This window comes from Ahaetulla prasina, chromosome 1, assembly GCF_028640845.1.
Source record: "Ahaetulla prasina isolate Xishuangbanna chromosome 1, ASM2864084v1, whole genome shotgun sequence".
NCBI lineage: Eukaryota > Metazoa > Chordata > Lepidosauria > Squamata > Colubridae > Ahaetulla > Ahaetulla prasina.
This window is the reverse complement of record NC_080539.1, coordinates 363,536,713-363,560,333: the sequence shown is the minus strand read 5'-3', so window position 1 is coordinate 363,560,333 and position 23,621 is coordinate 363,536,713. Positions and strand designations below refer to the sequence as shown.

Below are 23,621 nucleotides of genomic sequence, written 5' to 3'. Positions count from 1 at the left end.
GCACCTTCCCCCCTCGAAAGGGGGTGAAAATTTGGGTGCATCTTATATACAGAATGTAGCCCCGCCCATCCTTAGGCCTCTGCCTCCCAGCAATTTACCTCTTTGCAGCAAGCAGCAAGAAGAAACAGCCCATTTCAGCTTCAGCACAACCTAATTAGCACAAGTTGATTGTCCATTGGATCGGCCTCCCAACTGTCAGCTGTATTAGGCTGCAGGGATTGCCGTTGCCTATTGCTGCCGGGGGGGGGGGGGGGTAGGAGGAAAGGGGGGGGCTCTGCTGCTTGCTGCAAGGAGGTAAATTGCTGGGAGCAGATTTTTTTTTCTTGTGCTAATCAAGCTATGCTGAAAACGAAAATGAAAGTAAAGCAGGCTGTTTGCTGTCATGAGGCAGAATTGCTGGGAGGCAGAGGCAGATTTCTTTTTCTTGTTTTCCTCACCAAAAAAGGTAGGTGTGTCTTATAGTCTGGTGCGTCTTATACTCTGAAAAATACAGTATATTTTGTTTTATCCTGATATAAGCCACTCAGTCGCCTGACCTGTGAAATAGGCAGCAAATGGGCGTTAGTCCTACCGTGATACACCCTTTCTCTGCATCGTCCCAGGAGTAGCCATGAACTTGATGATAAAAGAAGAAATGTAAGGCCTAAGTATTAGATGGGAGGACATCTGTTTTGGCCATAATGCATGTAAAAGGAATCTAGGTGTCCTTATCAAGCACAGATAAACATAAGCCTCCATTTTGATGTGGCTACTAAAAAGGCAAAGTTTACCTTAGGGAACACCTGTTGTATTGGGAGTTTCTAGTCATCCATCAAGCCTAAGGTTTCCTTCCATTGCTTAGGTAGTCAAAATAGCACCATCCACACCTAAACCAGGAGGACTTAACCAGGACAAACCACCAAGTGCTTAGTAATGCAAAACATTTTAGATATGCAACGAAAGAGCTCAAACAGGACTGAGCATGTTTTAGCAGCACAGAAAGTCTGCTGACCATTATTTAAAAGCAGGGACGAGAAAACCAAGCGGAACGGAATGGGAGTAGCTTTTCCCCAACTCAGTTCCTTGAATTTGCAGCCGGGACAATGAAAGATGGCACAGAATATTTTAGAAGGAGATGTAATCCAAGAGATGGGTGGCATATAAATTTAATTTTTTTAAAAACCCACAAATAATCGAGCAGAATGGTGAGCAAAGACACTCTACAGCAGGGGTCTCCAACCTTGGCAACTTTAAGACTTGTGGACTTCAACTCCCAGAATTGAAGTCCACAAGTCTTAAAGTTGCCAAGGTTGAAGACCCCTGCTCTACAGCGCAACCCTTGACTGCAAACCGAGCTTAATCTAAACACACTCCTTTGATATAAATTGTCTCCTCCTTTTTGAATGATCTAAATCTCTCTTCCTGGCAGTGAAACCAGATACTGTCTCTGCGTTGCCAGCGACGCTTACCAGGGAAGTTTTCACACAGCACTTCAACAGGCGTGGCTCTCTTGGTATCACCAATCTTCTGGTATCGCTCTTTTAAGGTGTCCGCCTGAGAAGAGAAATCCAGGGTGGGAAGGAGGAGAGAGGTATCAGGTTAGGCTGTAGAAGCCGGGTGTTTCACTGGTAAAGAGTGCCAAGAAAAACACAACTGCTCCACAAGACATCGGATAAATTGCAAGGACTGCACAGAACGTGCAACCAGGTATTTATTTGCCAAGGTGGACTCACAACAACAAAAACATATTACTACAATTACGTGCTTTTACTGAGGTGTGTACAGATTAGAAAAAAAAACACTGTGCTGTAATTACAAAATCCCACCCAGTTAATTCACAATTTAGAAACCAAACCAGTAAACAGATCTTAATAAAACAAGCAGCATCCAAGCATGGTTTTTAAAAATACCTCACAGTGCAACCAAACACCTATAAATTCATCCTTCAAACAAGGCAGGGTTTAACCTAGGAATGGTCAACTAAGGATAGAAGGCTGGATTGACCAAGTGCTAACTCAGTCGGTCAGATAAAAAGATCTTTAGTCCCCTTTTAAAGACTGTCAAACTTCCACAAGGAGAAGGGAAGGAATTCCAGAGCCACAGGGCTGGGTCTCTTGAAAAACCGGGAAGTTGGGAGACTGAAATCCTGAACCATGGAACAAGAACCTATCAGAGGAGTGTAAGGAATAAACAGGATTGTAGAGAGAAATCAGTCCAAAGATTGAGATATTTGTGAACAAAGCTCTCTAAACCAGGGGTCCCCCACAGTGATAACTTTAAGACTTGTGGACTTCAACTCCCAGAGTTCCTCAGCCAGCAAAGCAAAGCTGGCTGAGGAACTCTGGCAGTTGAAGTCCACAAGTATTAAAGTTGCCAAGGTGGGAGATCTCTGCTCTAAACAACAGCTTGGGTGTGGAGGTGTTTGTCCTGTCTAGAGAAGAGCTATGTGATGTAACAAGATATGAGAGGAATATAGAAGGATCAGCTCAGGGAACAGACAGGAATTGGAAGCATCTTCCTGACAATTGTAATTCAGATATTCCTCAACTGACAACTGGTGAATTAGTGTTCGTTTGACCAGAGGTGGGTGTCAGCAGGTTCTGACCAGTTCTGCAGAACCGGTAGCAGAAATTCTGAGTAGTTCGGAGAACCGGTAGTAAAAATTCTGACTGGCCCCGCCCCCATCTATTCTCTGCCTCCCAAGTCCCAGCTGATTGGGAGGAAATGGAGATTTTGCAGTAACCTTCCCCTACCACACCCACCAAGCCACACCCAGAACCGGTAGTAAAAAAAATTTGAAACCCATCACTGCGTTTGGTGTTATGATCCACCTGAGAAAAAAGTTTACTATGCAGACCTGCAGGTCTGACCATTACTCCCCTGCATGGGTTACGGGAATGCACTTCAGGTGCTCAACTTCCAGTTTCCGGCAAAACCGGGCCCATAGTTCATTACTGGGATGTTTCCTTAACGACTGCAATGCTCACACAACCATCACAAAAAAATGCCATAAAATGGGGTTGGTCGTATAACTGGCCCGTTTGATGACTGCTATGACTGTAATTTGCAGGGTCCATGATGGTTATAAGTTGAGGACTAACTATACTTAAATGGGACACAACTCTCACTCTCTCCTAATGGAAATCCCTGGATTCAATAAACTAGAGATTCTTGCTGTAATGGCAATAAGCAGGCACAAAGACAGATGAACATCATTCAAGGTGATGAGCTGGAAGTGGAAGGAACTGGGATGATCCAGGAACTCTAAGAGACATAAATTAGGGAGATAATACAATGTACCCGTCACAAAGGTGTTTTTTTTTCCAAGAGGCAACTGGACTTTCTGGTTTTTCTTTGAAGACATTTCACTTCTCATCCAAGAAGCTTCTTCGGCTCTGATGGAGCTGAAGAAGCTTCTTGGATGAGAAGCGAAAGGTCTTCAAAGAAAAACCAGAAAGTCCAAAAAAGCACCTTTGGGACAACCATGACCTGGATGACTGAGAATCTCCACAGACATTTACAACATACAAAGTTACAGTCTTCCCTATTTTCTGTTCTGTGGGTGTCTTAATGTTGTGGTTGATATCAAGTCAGCTGGACGACTAACATTTCATCTGATTTCAGCATATGGACCCACCTAACACAAGCAAATCTTGGGCCAGTTCCACAACTACACCACAAGGAGAAACTAATCAAAGGAGTAGAGATCTAAGAGCCTCAGCTCCTTCTTTACAAAGGGAATCATAAATATGTCCAAGTTCCTAGCTTATAAGACACTACACAAGTTAAGATGGAAAACATACTGAAGACCTAGAATATAAATTGGAGCAAACCTCACTCCCTACTAGCACTGATGATGTTACTTTGTTGGGTAATGTTGTGGTCAGCTAGCAGCCTGCAGAGCTGGCAACGGAGTCGGACAGCAATGAGGCTGAGGAAGAACATGGGCCAGTCCTGGAGGCTGGGAAAGGCCCAGATGAGGACTCTGCGTCGGAGCCAGAGATGGGGCCAGGGCCATCGGGGAGTGAGGTGTGGACTCCGGAGCCTCCAGAGGCTGACAGTAGTGAGGCAGAGGAACAGGAGGGGCCTTTTCCTGATGCACGCATGAGAAGAGCTGCCAGAAGGCAAGAGCTGCTAAAGCAAAGAGGACGACTCAGGAGTAGGGCCAAGAGATGACTGGCCCCTCCCATAAGGCTTAAAAGACCAGCAACGGAGTTTGGGCTCTGTCGGAAAACAACGTTGATAGCCTTATCTTACTGCATTTATTTCTTGTCGGGGTCTTCTGTTTTTGAACTTTTGCCAAGAAAAGCCTTTAGCAGTTTGCCTAATTAGACCAAGGTTGGTGATAAGACTGAAGAACGGTGTTATGAAGAATTTGCTTTGATTTAGTTTGGATGATGCTGAGAATGAGTTAATTCTCAGCTGTTCTAATAAAGTCTATTTATTTTTGAATTGATTGCGTTTACTACTACCTACTTGGGCCTGGGTCACAACAGTAATAAAATATCTGCAAAAAAACAACCAAACATAGAGAGCACCAAGGACCCCTCATACTGAAGAATGCAATATTCAGAGGGTAAACCCACACAGTAACAAAAGTGAAAACATGCACATGCTTAAATGTGGTTCATTTAAATTTGCTTATTTTTCCATAGAGATAAAACTCACCTTGAGGCCTTGCCAGGGCAGACTCCCCCGGAGGAAGTACATGAACATGTGACCAAGGGCTTCCAGGTCATCTCTTCGGCTTTGTTCTACACAGATGACAAAAAAAAATAATCTGAATGAATCCAGAGCATTCTTTCAATTACATTGCTTTTTTTAAAAAAATGCTTCTGATTGCAAAATCATTGCAAGGTGAGAAATGATTTGATTGGTTTAGTGTACTATAGTAAAGGTTCCCCTCGCACATATGTGCTAGTCGTTCCCGACTCTAGGGGGCGGTGCTCATCTCCATTCGTAAGTCGAGGAGCCAGCGTTGTCCGAAGACGTCTCCGTGGTCATGTGGCTGACATGACTAAATGCCAAAGGCGCACAGAACGCTGTGCCCTTCCCACCAAAGGTGGTCCCTATTTTTCTACTTGCATTTTTTACGGGCTTTCAAACTGCTAGGTTGGCAGAAGCTGGGACAAATAATGGGAGCTCATCCTGTTATGCGGCACTAGGGATTCGAACCGCTGAACTGCCGACCTTTCGATCGACAAGCTCAGCCTCTTAGCCACTGAGCCATTGCGTCCCCTGCTTAGTGTACTATATGAACCCAGAATTTGTAAATCATGGTTCAGGGCTTATTCTACAGGGTGAACCCCACCATTTATCATTTAATCAACAAAGTATTGCATGGAGAGCCTGATGTAAACCCAGCTAAGATACCCAGTATAGTAGACCGTATATGACTTGATTCTGTCTCACTCCCCTGTTCATAATAATCACCAGGATAAAGAAATAAAGTATAAACAGTCGTTGTATCTTTGTCATCCATGAAAGAATCCATCCAGATACCTGCTTCTGACAGTAACTGATAAAAACAATTCAAGGAAAACCCCACTTCTTCAAATAAGGTTTATTCAACAATTCAGCAAGTCTTTAGATGTACAATTCAGAGAGACTGCCTTGACCGCAGGGGGTTCCACAGCCATGACAGCAAGGACCCTAAGCTATGTTTACACAACGGAGGCATGGTTTGGTTATATTTTTGCTTGCAGTGTGACCCTAGCTAACTGGAAGTTATTCAATGAACCATGAATAAAGAACTCGGATGTCAGTGTTAGACCTCACTGCACACTTTGTAGCACCGAGTCCTGTAAAGTCTGTATTGTATCCAGCAGAGACTTTGCACCAGTCGTAAATATTTCTACTTATGCTGGGCAGAACACTTCAACCGTAACACCAGTACCCTCTGTGATCTCCTTGAAGCTGCTATTTGAGATTCCCTTAAAAGCAGGTGCAAAACTGCAGGGACAGTAGCATTTACGCAACAGTTCTACAGAAATTTTGAATCAGCCTTCGATCAGTTTCACAGAGAAAACGCATCTCCAAAAATGTTGCCCAAAAAACAGCAGGGCTGGTCCAGACAGTCGCCATGAGTTCACAGTGACTGAGAAGGACATGCGCCCGCGCACAAACACACCTTTGGGAAAGCAGCTTTTTAATTTTTTTATAAAATGAGATTTACGAGAACTCCCCTTCCCCTCAGACACCCATCCCTGCTCTCCCCCTTCCTGAAAACATGTTGGGAAGTGCCCCTTCTTCACCTTTCCCCAGGTGAGTATTGATGCTCATGTACCGCGCCGTCCCCGTCAGACTCTTGTGCTCTCGGTAGGGGATATGCTTTTTGGTCTCTGGGTCAATGTACTCTTTGGCCAGGCCAAAGTCAATTATGTGGATGGTGTGCTGGCGCTTGCTTCCGGGCCTTCCCACCAGGAAGTTTTCTGGCTTTACGTCTCTGTAGATCAAGCTTTTGGTGTGAACGTACTCCATCCGTGTAATCTGGGCCGGAAGAGAAGGCAGGGAAGGGAAATATCAAGGTTCCAAGTAATAACACCCATAGCAAACAGAACTCCAAGGTAAGCAGGTTCCTCAAAGAATAAGTTTATTGGATATATCATATTGGCAGAAACTGGTGAAAACCAACCCTAAAGGTTCCTGCGGTTTTCACCTAATTAAGTTTCCCTCCTTTTCCCAAACAATTAGTCACATGGTCCAATCAAGGGGCTGTCTGGTTGCTTGGAAACTTCACTCCTCCTCTCTTCAGTCACCTTTGGGAATGTCCTTGGTTCTCAGGGGAAACTATTTTGTTTTGGCTACAAACCCCAGCTATCTCGATTCCCCCTTCCCTATCCTTCATCACCATTGTGGCAACACTGAAACCTCCAAGATGGCCTCATTCAGGCCAGCTTCAGAGCTGACAGGAAATTCTGATCAGACTGTGGTGAAAGCTCGACAAAAACATCCCACATCCTAAATTCTTCTGCCTAGAACTTTTAATAGCAAGATAATGTTCATTCAGTCTGGTAAGGCAACCCTCAAAAATTAGTACTCTGTAATTTTTTGGAATTAACCTTTCTGCAAGCTTAATAAGGAAACAAAGGCACTCTGCAGGTTAAAGAGGAAATTCTTCCACTGTGTTTTTGTGCTTGATTGGCAGGAAAGGAGTTTTATACACGGCACATAAATCAAGAAGTGTAATGAAGGAAGAATTGAACAACCTGCTGCCTTGACAGCTGCTCCTTAACTCAGAGAATTCCGGGTTGCTGGAATGCATTAACTGAGCAGGAGGTTTTGGACTGGACCTAAGTCTTGAGGGTTGCGTGAAGACAATAGCAATGAGTGCAAGTCTCTACAGAATGGATGCTCACCAGTTGGATGGCAATCATAAGAACGGTCTTGAGAGTGAATGTCCGGTCACACAAGTCAAAGAGGTCTTCTAGGCTTGGGCCCAGCAGCTCCAAGACCATGGCGTTGTACTTTCCACATGGCCCAAAGTAGTAGACCTGAGGGATTCCTTCTGCAAAGGGTGGAAAAGAAGAAAGTGGTTTGGTTGGACAAGGTTAATATGGTTCTACAAGTTTATTTCTACACCAGGGGGTGTCCAATCTTGGCAACTTTAAGTCTTGTGGGCTTCAACTCTCAGAATTCTGGGAATTGAAGTTCGCACAACTTAAAAGTTGCCGCAGTTCAAATTCAAATCTTTATTGTCAGAGTACAACATGTGTATAATGAGATTGGCTGAGCCTCCCTTCATGCACCCCCCCACACACAATACAACTCATAGTGAAAGACCAAAAAAAAAAAAAAAACCACACCCAGCGAATCCTACTAACAACCACTCAGTCCTATTGCACCATGTGAACTTATTGCATATCGCAGCGGGCTCGCAAGTCAATCGTACTATGTTGTTGTAGAATTATTTTTCATTCAGGAGTCTGACAGCCCACGGATAAAAAACTGTTCTTCATCCTGTTTGTGTGGCTGCCTATGCTTCTATATCTTCTTCCAGATGGTAGGAAAATAAAGAAGAGCTGACCAGGGAGTGAGTTGTCCCTGAGGATTTTCCTCACTCTTCTAAGGCTGCGAGCCCTAGCGATGTCGTCTAGTGGTATCAGGGGACAGCCCACAATGTTTTGTACTGTGCTCACCACCCTCTGTAATGTCTTTCTATCCGTGGCTGTCAAGCCAGCATACCACACCGTGGTGCAATGAGTGAGGTTGAGAAACACTGGGCTAGAAGAATATCTGCAGTGCTCTGAACATAAGCATTCTGCAGGTCAACACAGATCTTATTTAAAGTCCTAATAATCCTTGAGGAGAGAAAATCAAAAACTCTTCTCTAAACATGTGCCCAACTTTTCCTTTGAATTGCATTTTAAACAGATGAAAATTTAAAAATTTTATTCACAATCGTTAGTAGAGTCCACAAAACTTTTAAAAAGGCAACATCAACATCTTTAAATACTTGCAGCAGGATCAATATACAAATAAAAATGCATGGTTACAGAGGTGAGAGTTTTATTAAACTATCAAAGCCTGAGGGTGGTGGTGGCAAGAGCTTCAGAAGTTAGAATGATTAGGGTAGTGGGGATAGGACAGAGGTTAATAATAACGTTATCATTATACCGGTATAACAGTACCTGAACAGACTTGTAAGTGGATCACAAGCTTCCTAACAAACAGGAAGCAGCAGGTGAAGCTAACCAGAATCAAATCAGATACCTGTACAATTAGCACAGGGCCCCCCACAAGGCTGTGTGCTCTCCACACTTCTCTTCTCTCTATATACCAATGGCTGCATCTCTAACGATCCATCTGTTAAACTACTGAAGTTCGCAGATGACACAGCAGTGATCCATCTCTTTCGAGACAATGATGAATCCACATACAGGTGGGAGGTTGAACAAACTAGCCTCATGGTGCGATTAGAACAATCTGGAACTGAACACACTCAAAAAAGTAGAAATGGTGGTAGACTTTAGGAGAAACCCTTCCATACTTCCACCTTTCACAATAGTAGACAACACAGTATCAACAGTAGAAACCTTCAAATTTCTAGGTTCTACCATATCGCAAGATCTAAAATGGACAGCTAACATCAAAAACGTCATCAAAAAAGCACAACAAAGAATGTTCTTTCTGGGCCAACTCAGAAAGCTCAAACTGCCCAAGGAGCTGTTGATCCAGTTCTACAGAGGAATTATTGAGTCTTGTCATCTGTACTTCTATAACTGTCTAGTTTGGTTCTGCAACCCAATAAGACAGACAGAGACTTCAGAGGATAATTAGAACTGCAGAAAAAACAATGGCTACCAACCTGCCTTCCATTGAGGACCTGTATACTGCATGAGTCAAAAAGAGGGCTGTGAAAATATTTACAGCTCCCTCATATCCTGGACATAAACTTTCAACTCCTACCCTGAAAACGACGCTATAGAGTAATGCACACCAGAACAACTAGACACAAGAACAGTTTTTCCCCGAACACCATCAATCTGCTAAACAAATAAGTCCCTCAACACTGTCAAACTATTACTAAATCTGCACTACTATTAATCTTCTCATCGTTTCCATCACCCATCTCCTTTCACTTATGACTGTATGACTGTAAATTTGTTGATTGTATCCTTATGATTTATATTGTTTTCTGATTGCTTAATTGTAGCCTATGACTATCATTAAGTGTTGTATCATTAAGCGTTAAATTTGTACCCTATGACTATCATTAAGTGTTGTAAGTATTGTACCTTGATGAAGGTATCTATTTTTTTATGTACACTGAGAGCATATGCACCACGACAAATTCCTTGTGTGTCCAATCACACTTGGCCAATAAAAATTATATTCTATCAGCCAGGCTTATTAAGGAAGCGTGTGCCAAGAATTAAGCTTCTTACAAACACTTTTAAAACAAGGAACAATTCCTCTGTGCTCACGAGGACAAGGAAACTGAAATAAACTTTTTAAAAAATCTTTTAAAAAAACTTTTTTAGGAAACTGAAATAACTTTTTTTTTAAACAAAACTTGTTTTGGCTAGTTCTACAAGTCGGTTGCTGTTACTTACCTGAATTGCCAAGCTGTTTATAGAATCGGTATTCCAAATGCAGCTGAGGAGCTCTGGATTTGATAGGTTCCTAGAAAAAAAGAAAAGGAAAGGAAAGTTACAAATCCTACAGCCCGACTTGTTAATGAAACAAGAGATAATGGCAAACGAGCAGGGAACGTGAGGCAGTGATTGTGAAAGGAGCGGAACTAAGGCTGCAGGCCTACCTGACTAAATGAGACTGGCCTTAAGTCCATGTTGGCATTGAGAGGACCAACTCAGCATAGGAGTCATTAAAAGCCACCCATCTTCTTTAGACTGAACTTCCAATTGTATAGCAACCACAACTCCCAGAATTCTTTCTAAAAAAGCCCAAAATGGCATCGCCAGCTGGGCATTTGGGGATCTTGAATCCCAATATTTCTGGAAAGAATGCAATCAGGAGGACTATATGAAAGAATAGGGGACAAATTGTTAGGAATGGCCGTGATAGCAAAACCAAAGAACTCGCCAAGTTCTAACTCTTTCCAGTAATTACGGGGGGGATAGACCAATATATCACCAATTTTAGAAGCACAGTTGCATTAGTAAGCCTCAGCAAGAACAAGCTGGAGCCTTGTGGTACTTGAAAGGCGAATTGTTATGAGCCAAACGTTTGTGGGATTTTCATCAAACCAAATGGAGTGCAAGGCCCCCAATCCATTCACTGCTGCTCTCAGTTTCTGAAGTATCACTAGATGATTTCATGTCTTTTTCAAAGGATGTTCACATGCATCAATCAATATTTTACACTAACTTAAATCAAAGTGATTATTATTGTATAAAGTGTCTCACTTTCTGGGGAGGAACTCTCTGTAACAGATAACACCGAAGATTGTGCTAAGCATGATACAGATCAACACTGTGATTTACATGAAAGACAATTTAGATCCAGAGCCCAATAGCAGGCCACATGCCTGACCTACAGAAGGATCTAGATCAGGGGTGTCCAACCTTGGCAATTTAAAGACTTGTTGGGGAATCCTGGGAATTGGAAGTCAACGTATCTTAAAACGGCTAAAGTTGAAAAACACTGATTTAGTTTATTAGGAATTAATGGGAAGAAAAAAAAAGAAAAAAAGGACCAGCTTCAAAACCCGACAACAATATGCACAAGAAATAAGCTTACCAACTTGATTGCTACATATTCATTTGTGTAGAGGTTCTTCCCTGTAAAACAAAAATGGGAATTAAGACAAAGAAGGAAAGAAAAACAAATATTTCCCATTTAGGATCACTGCACTGGGAGATCACAGGGAAGAGTTTTGTGCAGAAAATATACTAGTTTATGATTTTTAATGCAGGGGCATACTCGCGGATTGAAAAAAAGACCGCATAAGTCATGAACACAAAATCTGCTCGCTGAATGACGATTCACTGACCACAAGACAAGATTTAAATGGACATCTCCTGCAAGAAAACCAGAATGCAGTGAATGTCCTCCTTCGGTTGATGCAAAGTAAAAACTCACAAAAGATGAAAAACAGCCGTGCTTTTCTTTTACAGGCAAAAATATAGAAGAGGTTAGCCACCGTCTTTCTCAAATGTCCAGTCTAGCCTATAGCCAGACCCTGGGATTCCCCTGCAACATCCCCTTTAACCTAGTCTAACCTTGTTTAGCCTCTAAAATCAGTAAAGATACCCCCCAGTTGCAAAGGTCAATGAAAAGAATCTAACATAGATAAGAAGGAAGAGAGGTTTCTCTTTTTAAGATTCCAGAGACAGGAAATGTCAACTAAACCAAATCACGCATGGCTTTCAGAACTTATAACCTGACCATGATTCAGTTTATCATCCATTTAGGTGTCATCTCCTTTTTTCCCCCCAAAAAGGAAGATTATATCCTTTATTTCCTACATTCATGGTTAAAAGGTTAACGAATTTTTAAATGGACAAGTTAACAAAAGAAATTAAAGAGAAAGAAGAAACAGATTATTATATAATCTGGAATAAATGGAATGAATGGCTTGAGTCTAGAAATAAAAGAAAAAAAATAAAGGGGACAAATTATAATGTACAGAATGTATTAGAAATGTACAATATGTAAATAATAAATATATAAGAACCTAGAAAAGTAGTAAAGCTATTAATATTAGATAATTTAATGTAAATAAAGAAAAGGGGACAAGAAAGAAAATAAAATAACAAATGTGATACGGAGGCAAAGGTATAAAAGCGAAAGAAGACCACTAAGAAGCGCTGTTCAGAAATAGGAAATATTTATATGTTATATGTTGTGTGTTTGTCAGATTGTGTATCAAAAAAAAAATTAATAAAAATATTTTTTTTTAAAAAAAGGTTAATGAATTTTTAAAAATGGCAACAGAGGCAGAGGGCTTGCTTCATAGAGAGAAAGGCCTACTGGCCTTTGTAAAAGAAAGAAAGAAAGTCAATTCAATTCAATATTGCTGATGCCAGGAAGAATCGGCTGCCATTACACTGGAAGACCTGCTGATGAGTCTGACCAATGATGCCAAGTCCATCGCTGCTGCCAGTCTGCCAGCCACCTAACAGCTAAGTGGCACACCAGCTATTCCTTTGTGGCCTGGAATTATTTTTAATTTTATCAATGTAATTCTTCTCTAAGCTGTGCAGGCCTGCTGTAGACAGAAACAGACGATTTATGAATGCAGGCAGTTTAGATGAAGTCCATGTACACACAGCCATTGCCCAGCCTACCCAAACACATTTAAAGAAACAGCGCTTACTACTATCTTGGTAGGGATTCCTCACGTCACAAAAGATTTTATTTCCTACTGGAATCCTCTAACTCCCTATAATTTAGGCCTTTTATTCCGTATTCTATACTCAATGAGATATACCATACTTCGGCTTATGACCACAATTTCTCTTAAAAATAAAAATTTCCAACTTTCTACGGTCACTTCCCCTAAAAATTGCGGCCGGTTCTACTTTGTCTATTAATCTTCCATATCAGTTAGTATGAAATTATTGGTTAATATCTAATTCCATGGAGATTAAATTAGAAACCTCATTGCTGGATTTCCAAAAACTATTAAAAGCTGAGGCCAGCCCTCTGGGGAATGAATGAATGGTCATCATTACACTTCAGGTTTAGTGGTTGCTTGCCTTTTTAATCCACTTTCACATTTTTACTCTGTTTTATGTTGTAAAATGCCAGGATCCATGGATGGATGGAGGGATGTAGATATATATACAGGTAGTCCTCAACTTGCGACCACAGTTGAAGCCAAAATTTCTGTTGCTAAACAAGACAGTTGTTAAGTGAGTTTTGCTCCATTTCACGACCTTTCTTGCCACAGTTGTTAAGTGAATCACTGCAATTGTTAAATTAGTAACATGGTTATTAAGTGAATATGGCTTTCCCACTGACTGACTTTGCTTGTCAGAAGGTTGCAAAAGGTGATTGCATGACGCCAGGGCACTGGCAACTGTCATAAATATAAGTCAGTTGCCAAATATCTGAATTTTGATGATGTGACCATGGAGATTCTGCAACGTTTGTGTGAGGAAATGGTCATAAATCACTTTTTTCAGTGACTTTATAACTTCGAACAGTCATTAAACGAACAGTCATTAGTTAGTTTAATCTACTCTATCTAAATTGAGTAGATAGATAGATAGATGTAGGTTGGTAGATGAGATAGATAGATAGATAGATAGATAGATAGATAGATAGATAGATAGATAGATAGATAGATAATAGAGATGAGAGAGAGATGAGAGAGAGATGAGAGAGAGAGAGAGATGGATGGATGTAGGTAGGTAGATGATAGATAGATAGAGAGAGAGAGAGAGAGAGAGAGAGAGAGAGAGAGAGAGAGAGAGATGGATGGATGGATGGATGGATCCATGTAGGTAGGTAGATGATAGATAAATAGATAGATAGATAGATAGATAGATAGATAGATAGATAGATAGATAGATAGATAGATAGATAGATAGATAGATGGATGGATGGATGGATGGATGGATGGATGGATGGATGGATGGATGGATGGATGGATGGATGGATTTAGATTTAGATGATAGATAGATAGATAGATAGATAGATAGATAGATAGATAGATAGATAGATAGATAGATAGATAGATAGATAGATAGATAGATGTAGGTTGGTAGATGATATATATATATATATATATAGAGAGAGAGAGAGAGAGAGATGGATGGATGTAGGTAGGTAGGTAGATGATAGATAGATAGATAGATAGATAGATAGATAGATAGATAGATAGATAGATAGATAGATAGATGGATGGATGGATGGATGTAGGTAGGTAGGTAGGTAGATGATATATATAGATAGATAGATAGATAGATAGATAGATAGATAGATAGATAGACAGACAGACAGACAGACAGACAGACAGACAGACAGACAGACATAGATAGATGTAGGCTGGTAGATGATAGACAGATAGATAGATAGATAGATAGATAGATAGATAGATAGATAGATAGATGGATGGATGGATGGATGGATGGATGTAGGTAGGTAGGTAGATGATAGATAGATAGATAGATAGATAGATAGATAGATAGATAGATAGATAGATAGATAGATAGATAGATAGATAGATAGATAGATGGATGGATGGATGGATGGATGGATGGATGGATGGATGGATGGATGGATGGATGGATGTAGGTAGGTAGGTAGGTAGATGATAGATAGATAGATAGATAGATAGATAGATAGATAGATAGATAGACAGACAGACAGACAGACAGACATAGATAGATGTAGGCTGGTAGATGATAGATAGATAGATAGATAGATAGATAGATAGATAGATAGATAGATAGATAGATAGAGATAGAGAGAGAGAGAGAGAGAGAGAGAGAGATATGATGGATGGATGGATGGATAGATGGATACATAGATAGATAGATAGATAGATAGATAGATAGATAGATAGATAGATAGATAGATAGATAGACAGATAGATAGATAGATAGATAGATAGATGGATGGATGGATGGATGGATGGATGGATGGATGGATGGATGGATGGATGGATGGATGGATGTAGGTAGGTAGATGACAGATAGATAGATAGATAGATAGATAGATAGATAGATAGATAGATAGATAGATAGATAGATAGATAGATAGATAGATGTAGGTTGGTAGATGATATATATATATATATATATAGAGAGAGAGAGAGAGAGAGATGGATGGATGTAGGTAGGTAGGTAGATGATAGATAGATAGATAGATAGATAGATAGATAGATAGATAGATAGATGGATGGATGGATGGATGGATGGATGGATGGATGTAGGTAGGTAGGTAGGTAGATGATAGATAGATAGATAGATAGATAGATAGATAGATAGATAGATAGATAGATAGACAGACAGACAGACAGACAGACAGACAGACAGACATAGATAGATGTAGGCTGGTAGATGATAGACAGATAGATAGATAGATAGATAGATAGATAGATAGATAGATAGATGGATGGATGGATGGATGGATGGATGTAGGTAGGTAGGTAGATGATAGATAGATAGATAGATAGATAGATAGATAGATAGATAGATAGATAGATAGATAGATAGATAGATAGATAGATAGATAGATAGATGGATGGATGGATGGATGGATGGATGGATGGATGGATGGATGGATGGATGGATGTAGGTAGGTAGGTAGGTAGATGATAGATAGATAGATAGATAGATAGATAGATAGATAGACAGACAGACAGACAGACAGACATAGATAGATGTAGGCTGGTAGATGATAGATAGATAGATAGATAGATAGATAGATAGATAGATAGATAGATAGATAGATAGATAGATAGATAAATAGTGTGTGTGTACGCGCACGCGCGCGCACACACACACTTGATTTTTTTTTGTGTCTTCCTCTTTGAATGGGAAAGCTGTCGGCAAAACATCAGGAATTTTTTGAAAAATTCACAAGTGGCAGAACATATTTTGACTCTGTTGGCCTTTCAGGGTTCCTAAAAATTGCTAACAGAGCCTGGCTGTGTTTGCTCTGCATTGTTAAGGAACGGATTATTTTAACTGGTGTCTTGCGCTGGTCCTTTCACTGGTTTGAATGCTTTTCTTCTTCTTGCTTGGTTAGCCAGCTGGAGTTATTGGATTAAGGATGGTCTGCCATATACAATTTGCAAAATAAACAAATAAATGAGTCTCCCAGGTATGGTGAGATGATTAATGTCCTCATCGTTACTACTTCAATCGGTTGTGGGAAAATCATCCACCTGTTCAGCCTGAATGGTTGATTGGCGGTAGTCACCAATCACAGCAGGTGGCAGAATCTAACCCGCCTTGGCTGATTTTAGGGAAGATAAGCACGACTGGACCTTGGTGGTGTAACATGAGACAGAGATTGCTTGAAAATCCCAGAGCTTTTGATTGGGAAGGCAAAGAGCAACCTGGGAAGGAAGCAACGGAAAGCCATTTCCAAATTGTTTCCAGTAAAGCTTCAGAGACATAGATAAAGGTAACCACTAGGAGTCAAACTCAAGGGAGTTTACAATCATTTTTAGTAGGTTCAGGTGGTCCTCGACTTATGACCACTAGGGGGACCAGAATTTCTGTTGCCAGACAAGGTGGTGGTGAAGTGAGTCGCGCTCAATTTCACAATCTTATTTGCCATGGTTGTTAAGTGAATCATTGCCGTTAAGTGAGCCCGGGTTCCTCCACTGACTTTGCTTGTCGGAAACCATCTGCGACTGCATGACCCTCGGACACTGAACTGTCCTAAATACATGGCAATGGCCAAGTACCAAATTTTGATCACATGACTGTGGAGATGCAGTGATGGTTCTAAGTAGAAGAACCAGCTGTAAGTACCGGTTTTTAAGTGTTAACTTCGAACAGTTGATAAATGAATAGTTGTATGTTGAGGATTTTCTCGTGCATTCAAAATCTTATTTCTTCACCACCCAGAGTCATTTGTTTGAGATGGGTGGCTATAATAAATAATTAAGTGGGCATTTTTTAAAGTCAGTCTTTCATATTTTAACCCATACTGTCATAAGAGCATGAAGTACAGGCTGTCTTTGACTTACAACTGTTCACTTAGTGACTGTTCAATAGCAATAGCACTTAGTTTTATATAGGTTTAAAGGTAAAGGTTCCCCTCGTGCATATGTGCTAGTCGTTCTTGACTTTAGGGGGCAGTGTTCATCTCCGTTTTAAAGCCGAAGAGCGCTGTCCGAAGACGTCTCCGTGGTCATGTGGCCGGCATGACTCAACGCCAAAGGCGCACAGAACGCTGTTACCTTCCCACTAAAGGTGGTCCCTATTTTTTACTTGCATTTTTTACGTGCTTTCGAACTGCTAGGTTGGCAGAAGCTGGGACAAGGAACGGGAGCTCACCCCGTTTCGCAGCACTAGGGATTCGAACCGCTGAACTGCCGACCTTTTGATCGACGAGCTAGCTATTGAGCCACCGCGTCCCACAATATATAAATATTATATATGAAGTGATATATAGATTTATATACCATTTCACAATTCTTTACAGCCCCTCTCTAAGAGGTGTACAGAGTCAGCCTATTGCCCCCAACAATCTGGGTCCTCATTTTACTGACCTCAGGAAGATGGAAGGTTGAGTCAACTTTGAGCCAGTGAGAATCGAACTCCAGCAGTGAGCAGTGAATTAGCCTGCAGTACTGCATTCCAACCACTGCACCACCATGGCTCTTAAAGTTATGACACTAAAAAAGTGACTTATGACCATTTTTCACACATAGGACTGTTGCAGCATCCTGATGGCCACCTGATCAAAATTCAGAAGCATGGCAATTGACTCATATTTATGACGGTTGTAGCGTCCCAAAGTCATGTGATCACTGTTTGCGACCTTCTGACAAGCAAAGTTAACGGGGAAGCCAGATTTACATAACTACCAGGTGACTAACTGAACAACTGCAGTGATTCATTTAAAATTCATTCAGCCTTCCACCCTTTATAAGGTAGGTAAAATGAGGACCCAGATTGTTGGGGGGGCAATAAGTTGACTTTGTAAAAATATACAAATAGAATGAGACTATTGCCTTATACATTGTAAGCCGCCCTGAGTCTTCGGAGAAGGGCGGGGTATAAATGTAAAAAAAAAACAAAACTGTGGCAAACGTCGTAAAAATGTCAAACATTGTAAAAATGAGGGAAAAACTCAATTAAAAGTCTCAATTAGCAACAGAGATTTTGGCCTCACTTGTGATAAGTGGAGGACTACCCAGAACCTGTGTGCAGATGTGGGCAATTACCCAAAGAAATTCCACTTACTCTTGCTTTTATTCCTCTCAAGAAGTTGCCTCTTTCAACTTTCTTTCATCCAATTATGAGACCTCATCAGGTCTCAGTTGTAGCCATTAGAACCATATTTGTCTTCCTGTCATAAGAGTTCAAGGTCACTTTATTTCTTTCCCATGCTTTTATCAGGTAATTGACTTCCTGGTTTTTCCTTGAGTAGGTTAACAGGACTTAGAACAATGATCCTTTGATTTATTCCAGAAGGGCACAGATTTCTGTCTGAAGTTCTTTATCCTGGGTTTTCATTCCCAACCCCCATCCTTAAAGCATCCAATTGTGCTGCTCTTCAGCCAAAACTCATAATTCTCAAAGTCTTTCTCCATGGACTCCCTCTTGGCCTAAGTAGACCATCATCTTAGTAACACACACCATGTTCCCAGGAACTAAATCCCTCCTGTCAACACCATGTCCATCGCCAGCTACTCTTCTGTGATATTTATATTTTATTTCCCTCTCAAGTCTTCATCTGTAAACTGAAAGGATGGATACAGACTAAGAAGAACCTTTTGAAAATATGCTGGAATGGTAGATTCGTTTTCAAAACACTCAACTAAAAAGCAGGCATTCAAGGCTTTCTTTTTTAAGAGCAATGGGTGGAGAGCTTAATGCCCTTCAGGATCTAATTCCTTTGTTGGCCAAAGCAACATTGCCCAATTTTCTCTTTTAATATTACATTTATAGAGCCCTATTTAACACTTAAATATTTGCTTTTACGTGGGTGCTGACTGCAAACATGCAAACCGAAAACAAGTCCAGAGTGAAACCAGTACCACCCCAGGAGGCTCTGTTTAAAACACACACACACACACACACCCCTCCGTATAAAATTCACTTTTGTTACTTTGATTGAAGTCACACACAAAAAGTGTGAAACTTTCAAAATGCCATGAAATGTTGATTGAGCAAACAGGTTAGAAGAAGGGGGGGGGGAACAGGGGGAGGATGAGGAAGTGGGAATATGCACCACATTACTTTCTTAATTAGAGCTTCCAGACATGCAAATAGGATGGTTAAGAGTGCAGGATTGCATGCTAACTCTACCCATAGCCAGGAGTTCAATCCTGACAGGGTGCAAGACTGACTCAGCCTTCCATCCTTCTGAGATCGGTAAAACGAGAACCCAAATTGTTGGGGGCAATATGCTGACTCTGTAAGCCGCTTAGAACACTGTAAAGCACTGTAAAGCGGTATATAAATCTAAGTGCTATTGCTATTCCAAAGAGTTATTAAAAGAACGGTTGTGAGTCAAGGATTACTTGTATGTGACCCCTGAGTTAATGAAACTTGCTCTCTCATGCATCATGAGATTTTGAAGAAACACATCCAAAAAAAATCACAATTATTTTTCTCATAATTAGATAATATCTTTATCGCCCCAAAATGGATGGCTCCAATAAAAATACAGGAGAGGCAATTAGCAATAGTTAGGGATGAGATAAAAGACAAATTTGTTTTGAATTAATACCAAAAAATTCCTATGTTGAATTAATTCAATACATTTGCTAGGATTGTTTTCCCCCATGTGTCATATTAAGAGCTATGATCTGAGCTCTGCAAAATACACCTTCATTTGTAGGGTGGAGAAGCCATATCTTCTTTCTATTGTTGTTAGTTGCGAAGTCGTGTCTGACCCATCGCGACCCCATGGACAACGTTCCTCCAGGCCTTCCTGTCCTCTACCATCCTCTGGAGCCCATTTAAGCTCACGCCGACTGCTTCAGTGACTCCATCCAGCCACCTCGTTCTCTGTCGTCCCCTTCTTCTTTTGCCCTCCATCATTCCCAGCATTAGGCTCTTCTCCAGTGAGTCCTTCCTTCTCATTAAGTGGCCAAAATATTTGAGTTTCATCTTCAGGATCTGGCCTTCTAAAGAGCAGTCAGTGTTGATCTCCTCTAGGACTGACCGGTTGGATCGCCTTGTAGTCGAAGGGACTCGCAGGAATCTTCTCCAACACCAGAGTTCAAAGGCCTCAATTCTTTGGTGCTCAGCCTTCCTTATGGTCCAACTTTCACAGCCATACATTGCAACTGGGAAAACCATAGCTTTGACTATGCGCACTTTTGTTGGCAGAGTGATGTCTCTGCTTTTTAATACGCTGTCTAGATTTGCTATAGCTTTCCTCCCCAGGAGCAAGCGTCTTTTAATTTCTTGGCTGCAGTCCCCATCTGCAGTGATCTGGGAGTCCAAGAAAATAAAATCTGTCACTACCTCCATTTCTTCCCCATCTATTTTCCAGGAATTGAGAGGCCCGGATGCCATGATCTTAGTTTCCTTAATGTTGAGTTTCAAGCCAACTGTTGCACTCTCCTCCTTCACCCGCATCAAGAGGCTCTTTAGTTCCTTTTCGCTTTCTGCCATTAGAGTGGTATCATCATCTGCATATCTGAGGTTGTTGATATTTCTGCCATCTTCTTTCTATACATATTGCTTTATTTGCATCAGCCTTTACCAGTCTGGTTTTTTTAAAAAAACAGCTATCATACTATAGAAAACCTTTCACTATTTGCTCCCTTCTACTCCTCCTGGCTAAAGAAACCCATGGGCTATAAATATTTCAATTATAATGCAACGTGCTGGTGTCCCACACAAATTTTTAATGTTGGAACATGAATGCATTAAGTCATTGCTAAAAAGCTGTGAGCCACCACTGCCATCACCCCCCCCCTGCTTCCCAAAGTAATTTGTCCTTGCATTTCATTAGTGTAATGCATCATCCCAGCACCTGCTTCCTCACATCATGTAGACTTTGCCTCTGACCTTTGATTCTAAATACTCGCAAGTACTTGGAAGGAAGGAAGGAAGGAAATAAGGGAGGGTTAGGGAAGGAGAGAGGGGAAGGGAAGGGAAGGGAAGGGAAAGAAGGAAGGAAGGAAATAAGGGAGGGTTAGGGAAGGAGAGAGGGGAAGGGAAGGGAAGGGAAAAAAGGAAGGAAGGAAGGAAATAAGGGAGGGTTAGGGAAGGAGAGAAGGGAAGGGAAGGGAAGGGAGGAAGGAAATAAGGAAGGATTAAGGAGGGAGGGAGGGAGAGAAGGAATGAAGGAAGGCTGCAATAAAGTAGGGGAGATATGCTTCTATTTCCAGGCCTGTTGCACACCAGATTTGGGTGTCCTTGGGAGAGACATCTTTCCAATATACTACCACCATATTCATGACCAAAGAAAGAACCACTCTGAGGTTTCTTTTCTGGAAGAAATTATGTGCTGTGCTGAAAGTTTCCTCAACCTCAAAATATTCTGATTAACATCCCCAACTGCACCTCGGAGGACGTAATGAGGCCGTCATCCCCTGATTCCTCCCTTCCCCAGGCTACGCCTTCAGACCCAGCTGATGATAATAATCAAGCTTGGCTTGACCCGCACTTCAGAAGATTAGAGAGGCGGCATCATCAAAAGGAAGATATGTAAGGCGCTTTGGGACTGCTCTCACTCCACGGGAAGCAAAAGTTTAGCTGAACCGTTTCAAAGAGAGCTAAAAGTCTTGCTACGTGACTCATTTGTTTGAACTTTGGCAGGCAGCTGCGATTTCTCTGCCAGGACTGATAAGAGCCGTGAATCCACTGGCTGAAAGCCAGCTCGTGGATCTGAAGTGGGGAAGGAGACAAAACACCTGCTAAGCAGGAGACCCTATACCCGTGATGGCACGCAAAGCCCGCTCTGTGGGCACGCGTGCTGTCACCAGCTGCTCTTTTGGTTTCCGGTGCTCCGGCATGTGCAAAGACCAGCTGAAACCCAAAGACCAGTTGGCTGACGAGCACATGCGCACCGGCCATCTGGTCTTCGGGTTTCCGGCGCTCTGGCACACGCACACACATTCCGGTTTGGGCACCCGGCACTCGCCATCACTGCCCTATACCATTTCAGACAAATGGCTATCCAGTCTCTTATTAAAAACCTCTAGTGAGGAAGCACCCATAATTTCTAAAGGCAAGCTGTTCTTACCTAAGAAATTTCTCCTTAATTCCAGGTTGCTTCTCTCCTTGATTAGTTTCGTAACCTAACAAGGTTGGGTCTGTCCAAATTTCATAGGGCAGATCTTGCCACTGAGATGTACAGAGGTGTCAAACTGGTGGCCTGAGGGCCAGATGCGTCACGCGCAGCCACACCCACCCTGGCTCCGTAAAGGCAAAAAAACCTCGCGATACATCACATGATGCGATCAAGTTTGATGTCTATGGTCTAGCCCTGGTCCTATTAGACCTCTCAGCGGCTTTCGATACCATCGACCATGGTATCCTGCTGCGCCGGTTGGGGGGTTTGGGAGTGGGAGGCACCGTTTATCGGTGGTTCTCCTCCTATCTCTCCGACCGGTCGCAGTCGGTGTTGACAGGGGGGCAGAGGTCGGCCCCGAGGCGCCTCACTTGTGGGGTGCCGCAGGGGTCGATTCTCTCGCCCCTTCTGTTTAACATCTACATGAAGCCGCTGGGTGAGATCATCAGTGGTTTCGGTGTGAAGTACCAGCTGTATGCGGATGACACCCAGCTGTACTTTTCACACCGGACCACCCCAACGGTTATCAAGTGCTGTCCCGGTGTCTGGAGGCCGTGCGGGTCTGGATGGGGAGAAACAGGCTCAAGCTCAATCCTCCAAGACAGAGTGGCTGTGGATGCCGCATCCCGGTACAGTCAGCTAAATCCGCGGCTGACCATCGGTGGCGAGTCACTGGCCCCGATGGAGAGGGTGCGCAACTTAGGCGTCCTCCTGGATGAGCGGCTGTCTCTAGAAGATCATTTGACGGCCGCCTCCAGGAGAGCGTTCTACCAGGTTCGCCTGGTGCGCCAGTTGCGCCTTTCTGGACCGGGAGGCCCTATGCACGGTCACTCACGCCTCGTGACGTCTCGCCTGGATTACTGCAACGCTCTCTACATGGGGCTCCCTTGAAGGGCATCCGGAGGCTACAGTTAGTCCAGAATGCGGCTGCGCGGGTGATAGATGGAGCCCTCGTGGCTCCGCATAACACCCATCCTGCGCAGGCTGCACTGGCTACCTGTGGCCTTCCGGTGCGCTTCAAGGTTTTGGTGACCACCTTTAAAGCGCTCCATGGCATAGGGCCGGGTTATCACGGGACCGCCTACTGCGACCAGATACCTCTCACCGACCCGTGCGCTCTCACAGAGAGGGACTCCTCAGGGTGCCGTCAGCTAGGCAGTGTCGTCTGGCGACGCCCAGGGGAAGGGCCTTCTCTGTGGGGGCTCCCGCCCTCTGGAACGAGCTCCCCCCAGGACTCCGTCAACTTCCGGACCTTCGAACCTTCCGTCGCGAGCTCAAGACACATTTATTCA

The 23,621-nt window shown here is 42.4% G+C and overlaps 1 protein-coding gene across 7 annotated transcripts in view; it reads right to left on the bottom strand.

Moving 5' to 3' along the window:
- CSNK1G2 (casein kinase 1 gamma 2) overlaps window positions 1-23,621 on the bottom strand; it is a 107,635-nt gene that overhangs the window by 19,652 nt on the left and 64,362 nt on the right. For all 7 annotated transcript variants that reach the window (XM_058163387.1, XM_058163392.1, XM_058163388.1 and 4 more), the window contains 6 exons: window positions 11,182-11,222; window positions 10,035-10,104; window positions 7,338-7,486; window positions 6,234-6,468; window positions 4,648-4,733; window positions 1,449-1,533 (listed from right to left, as the gene is read on the bottom strand). In XM_058163387.1, coding sequence (XP_058019370.1) covers window positions 1,449-1,533; window positions 4,648-4,733; window positions 6,234-6,468; window positions 7,338-7,486; window positions 10,035-10,104; window positions 11,182-11,222 — 666 coding nt within the window. The remainder of the gene's footprint in view (window positions 1-1,448; window positions 1,534-4,647; window positions 4,734-6,233; window positions 6,469-7,337; window positions 7,487-10,034; window positions 10,105-11,181; window positions 11,223-23,621) is intronic.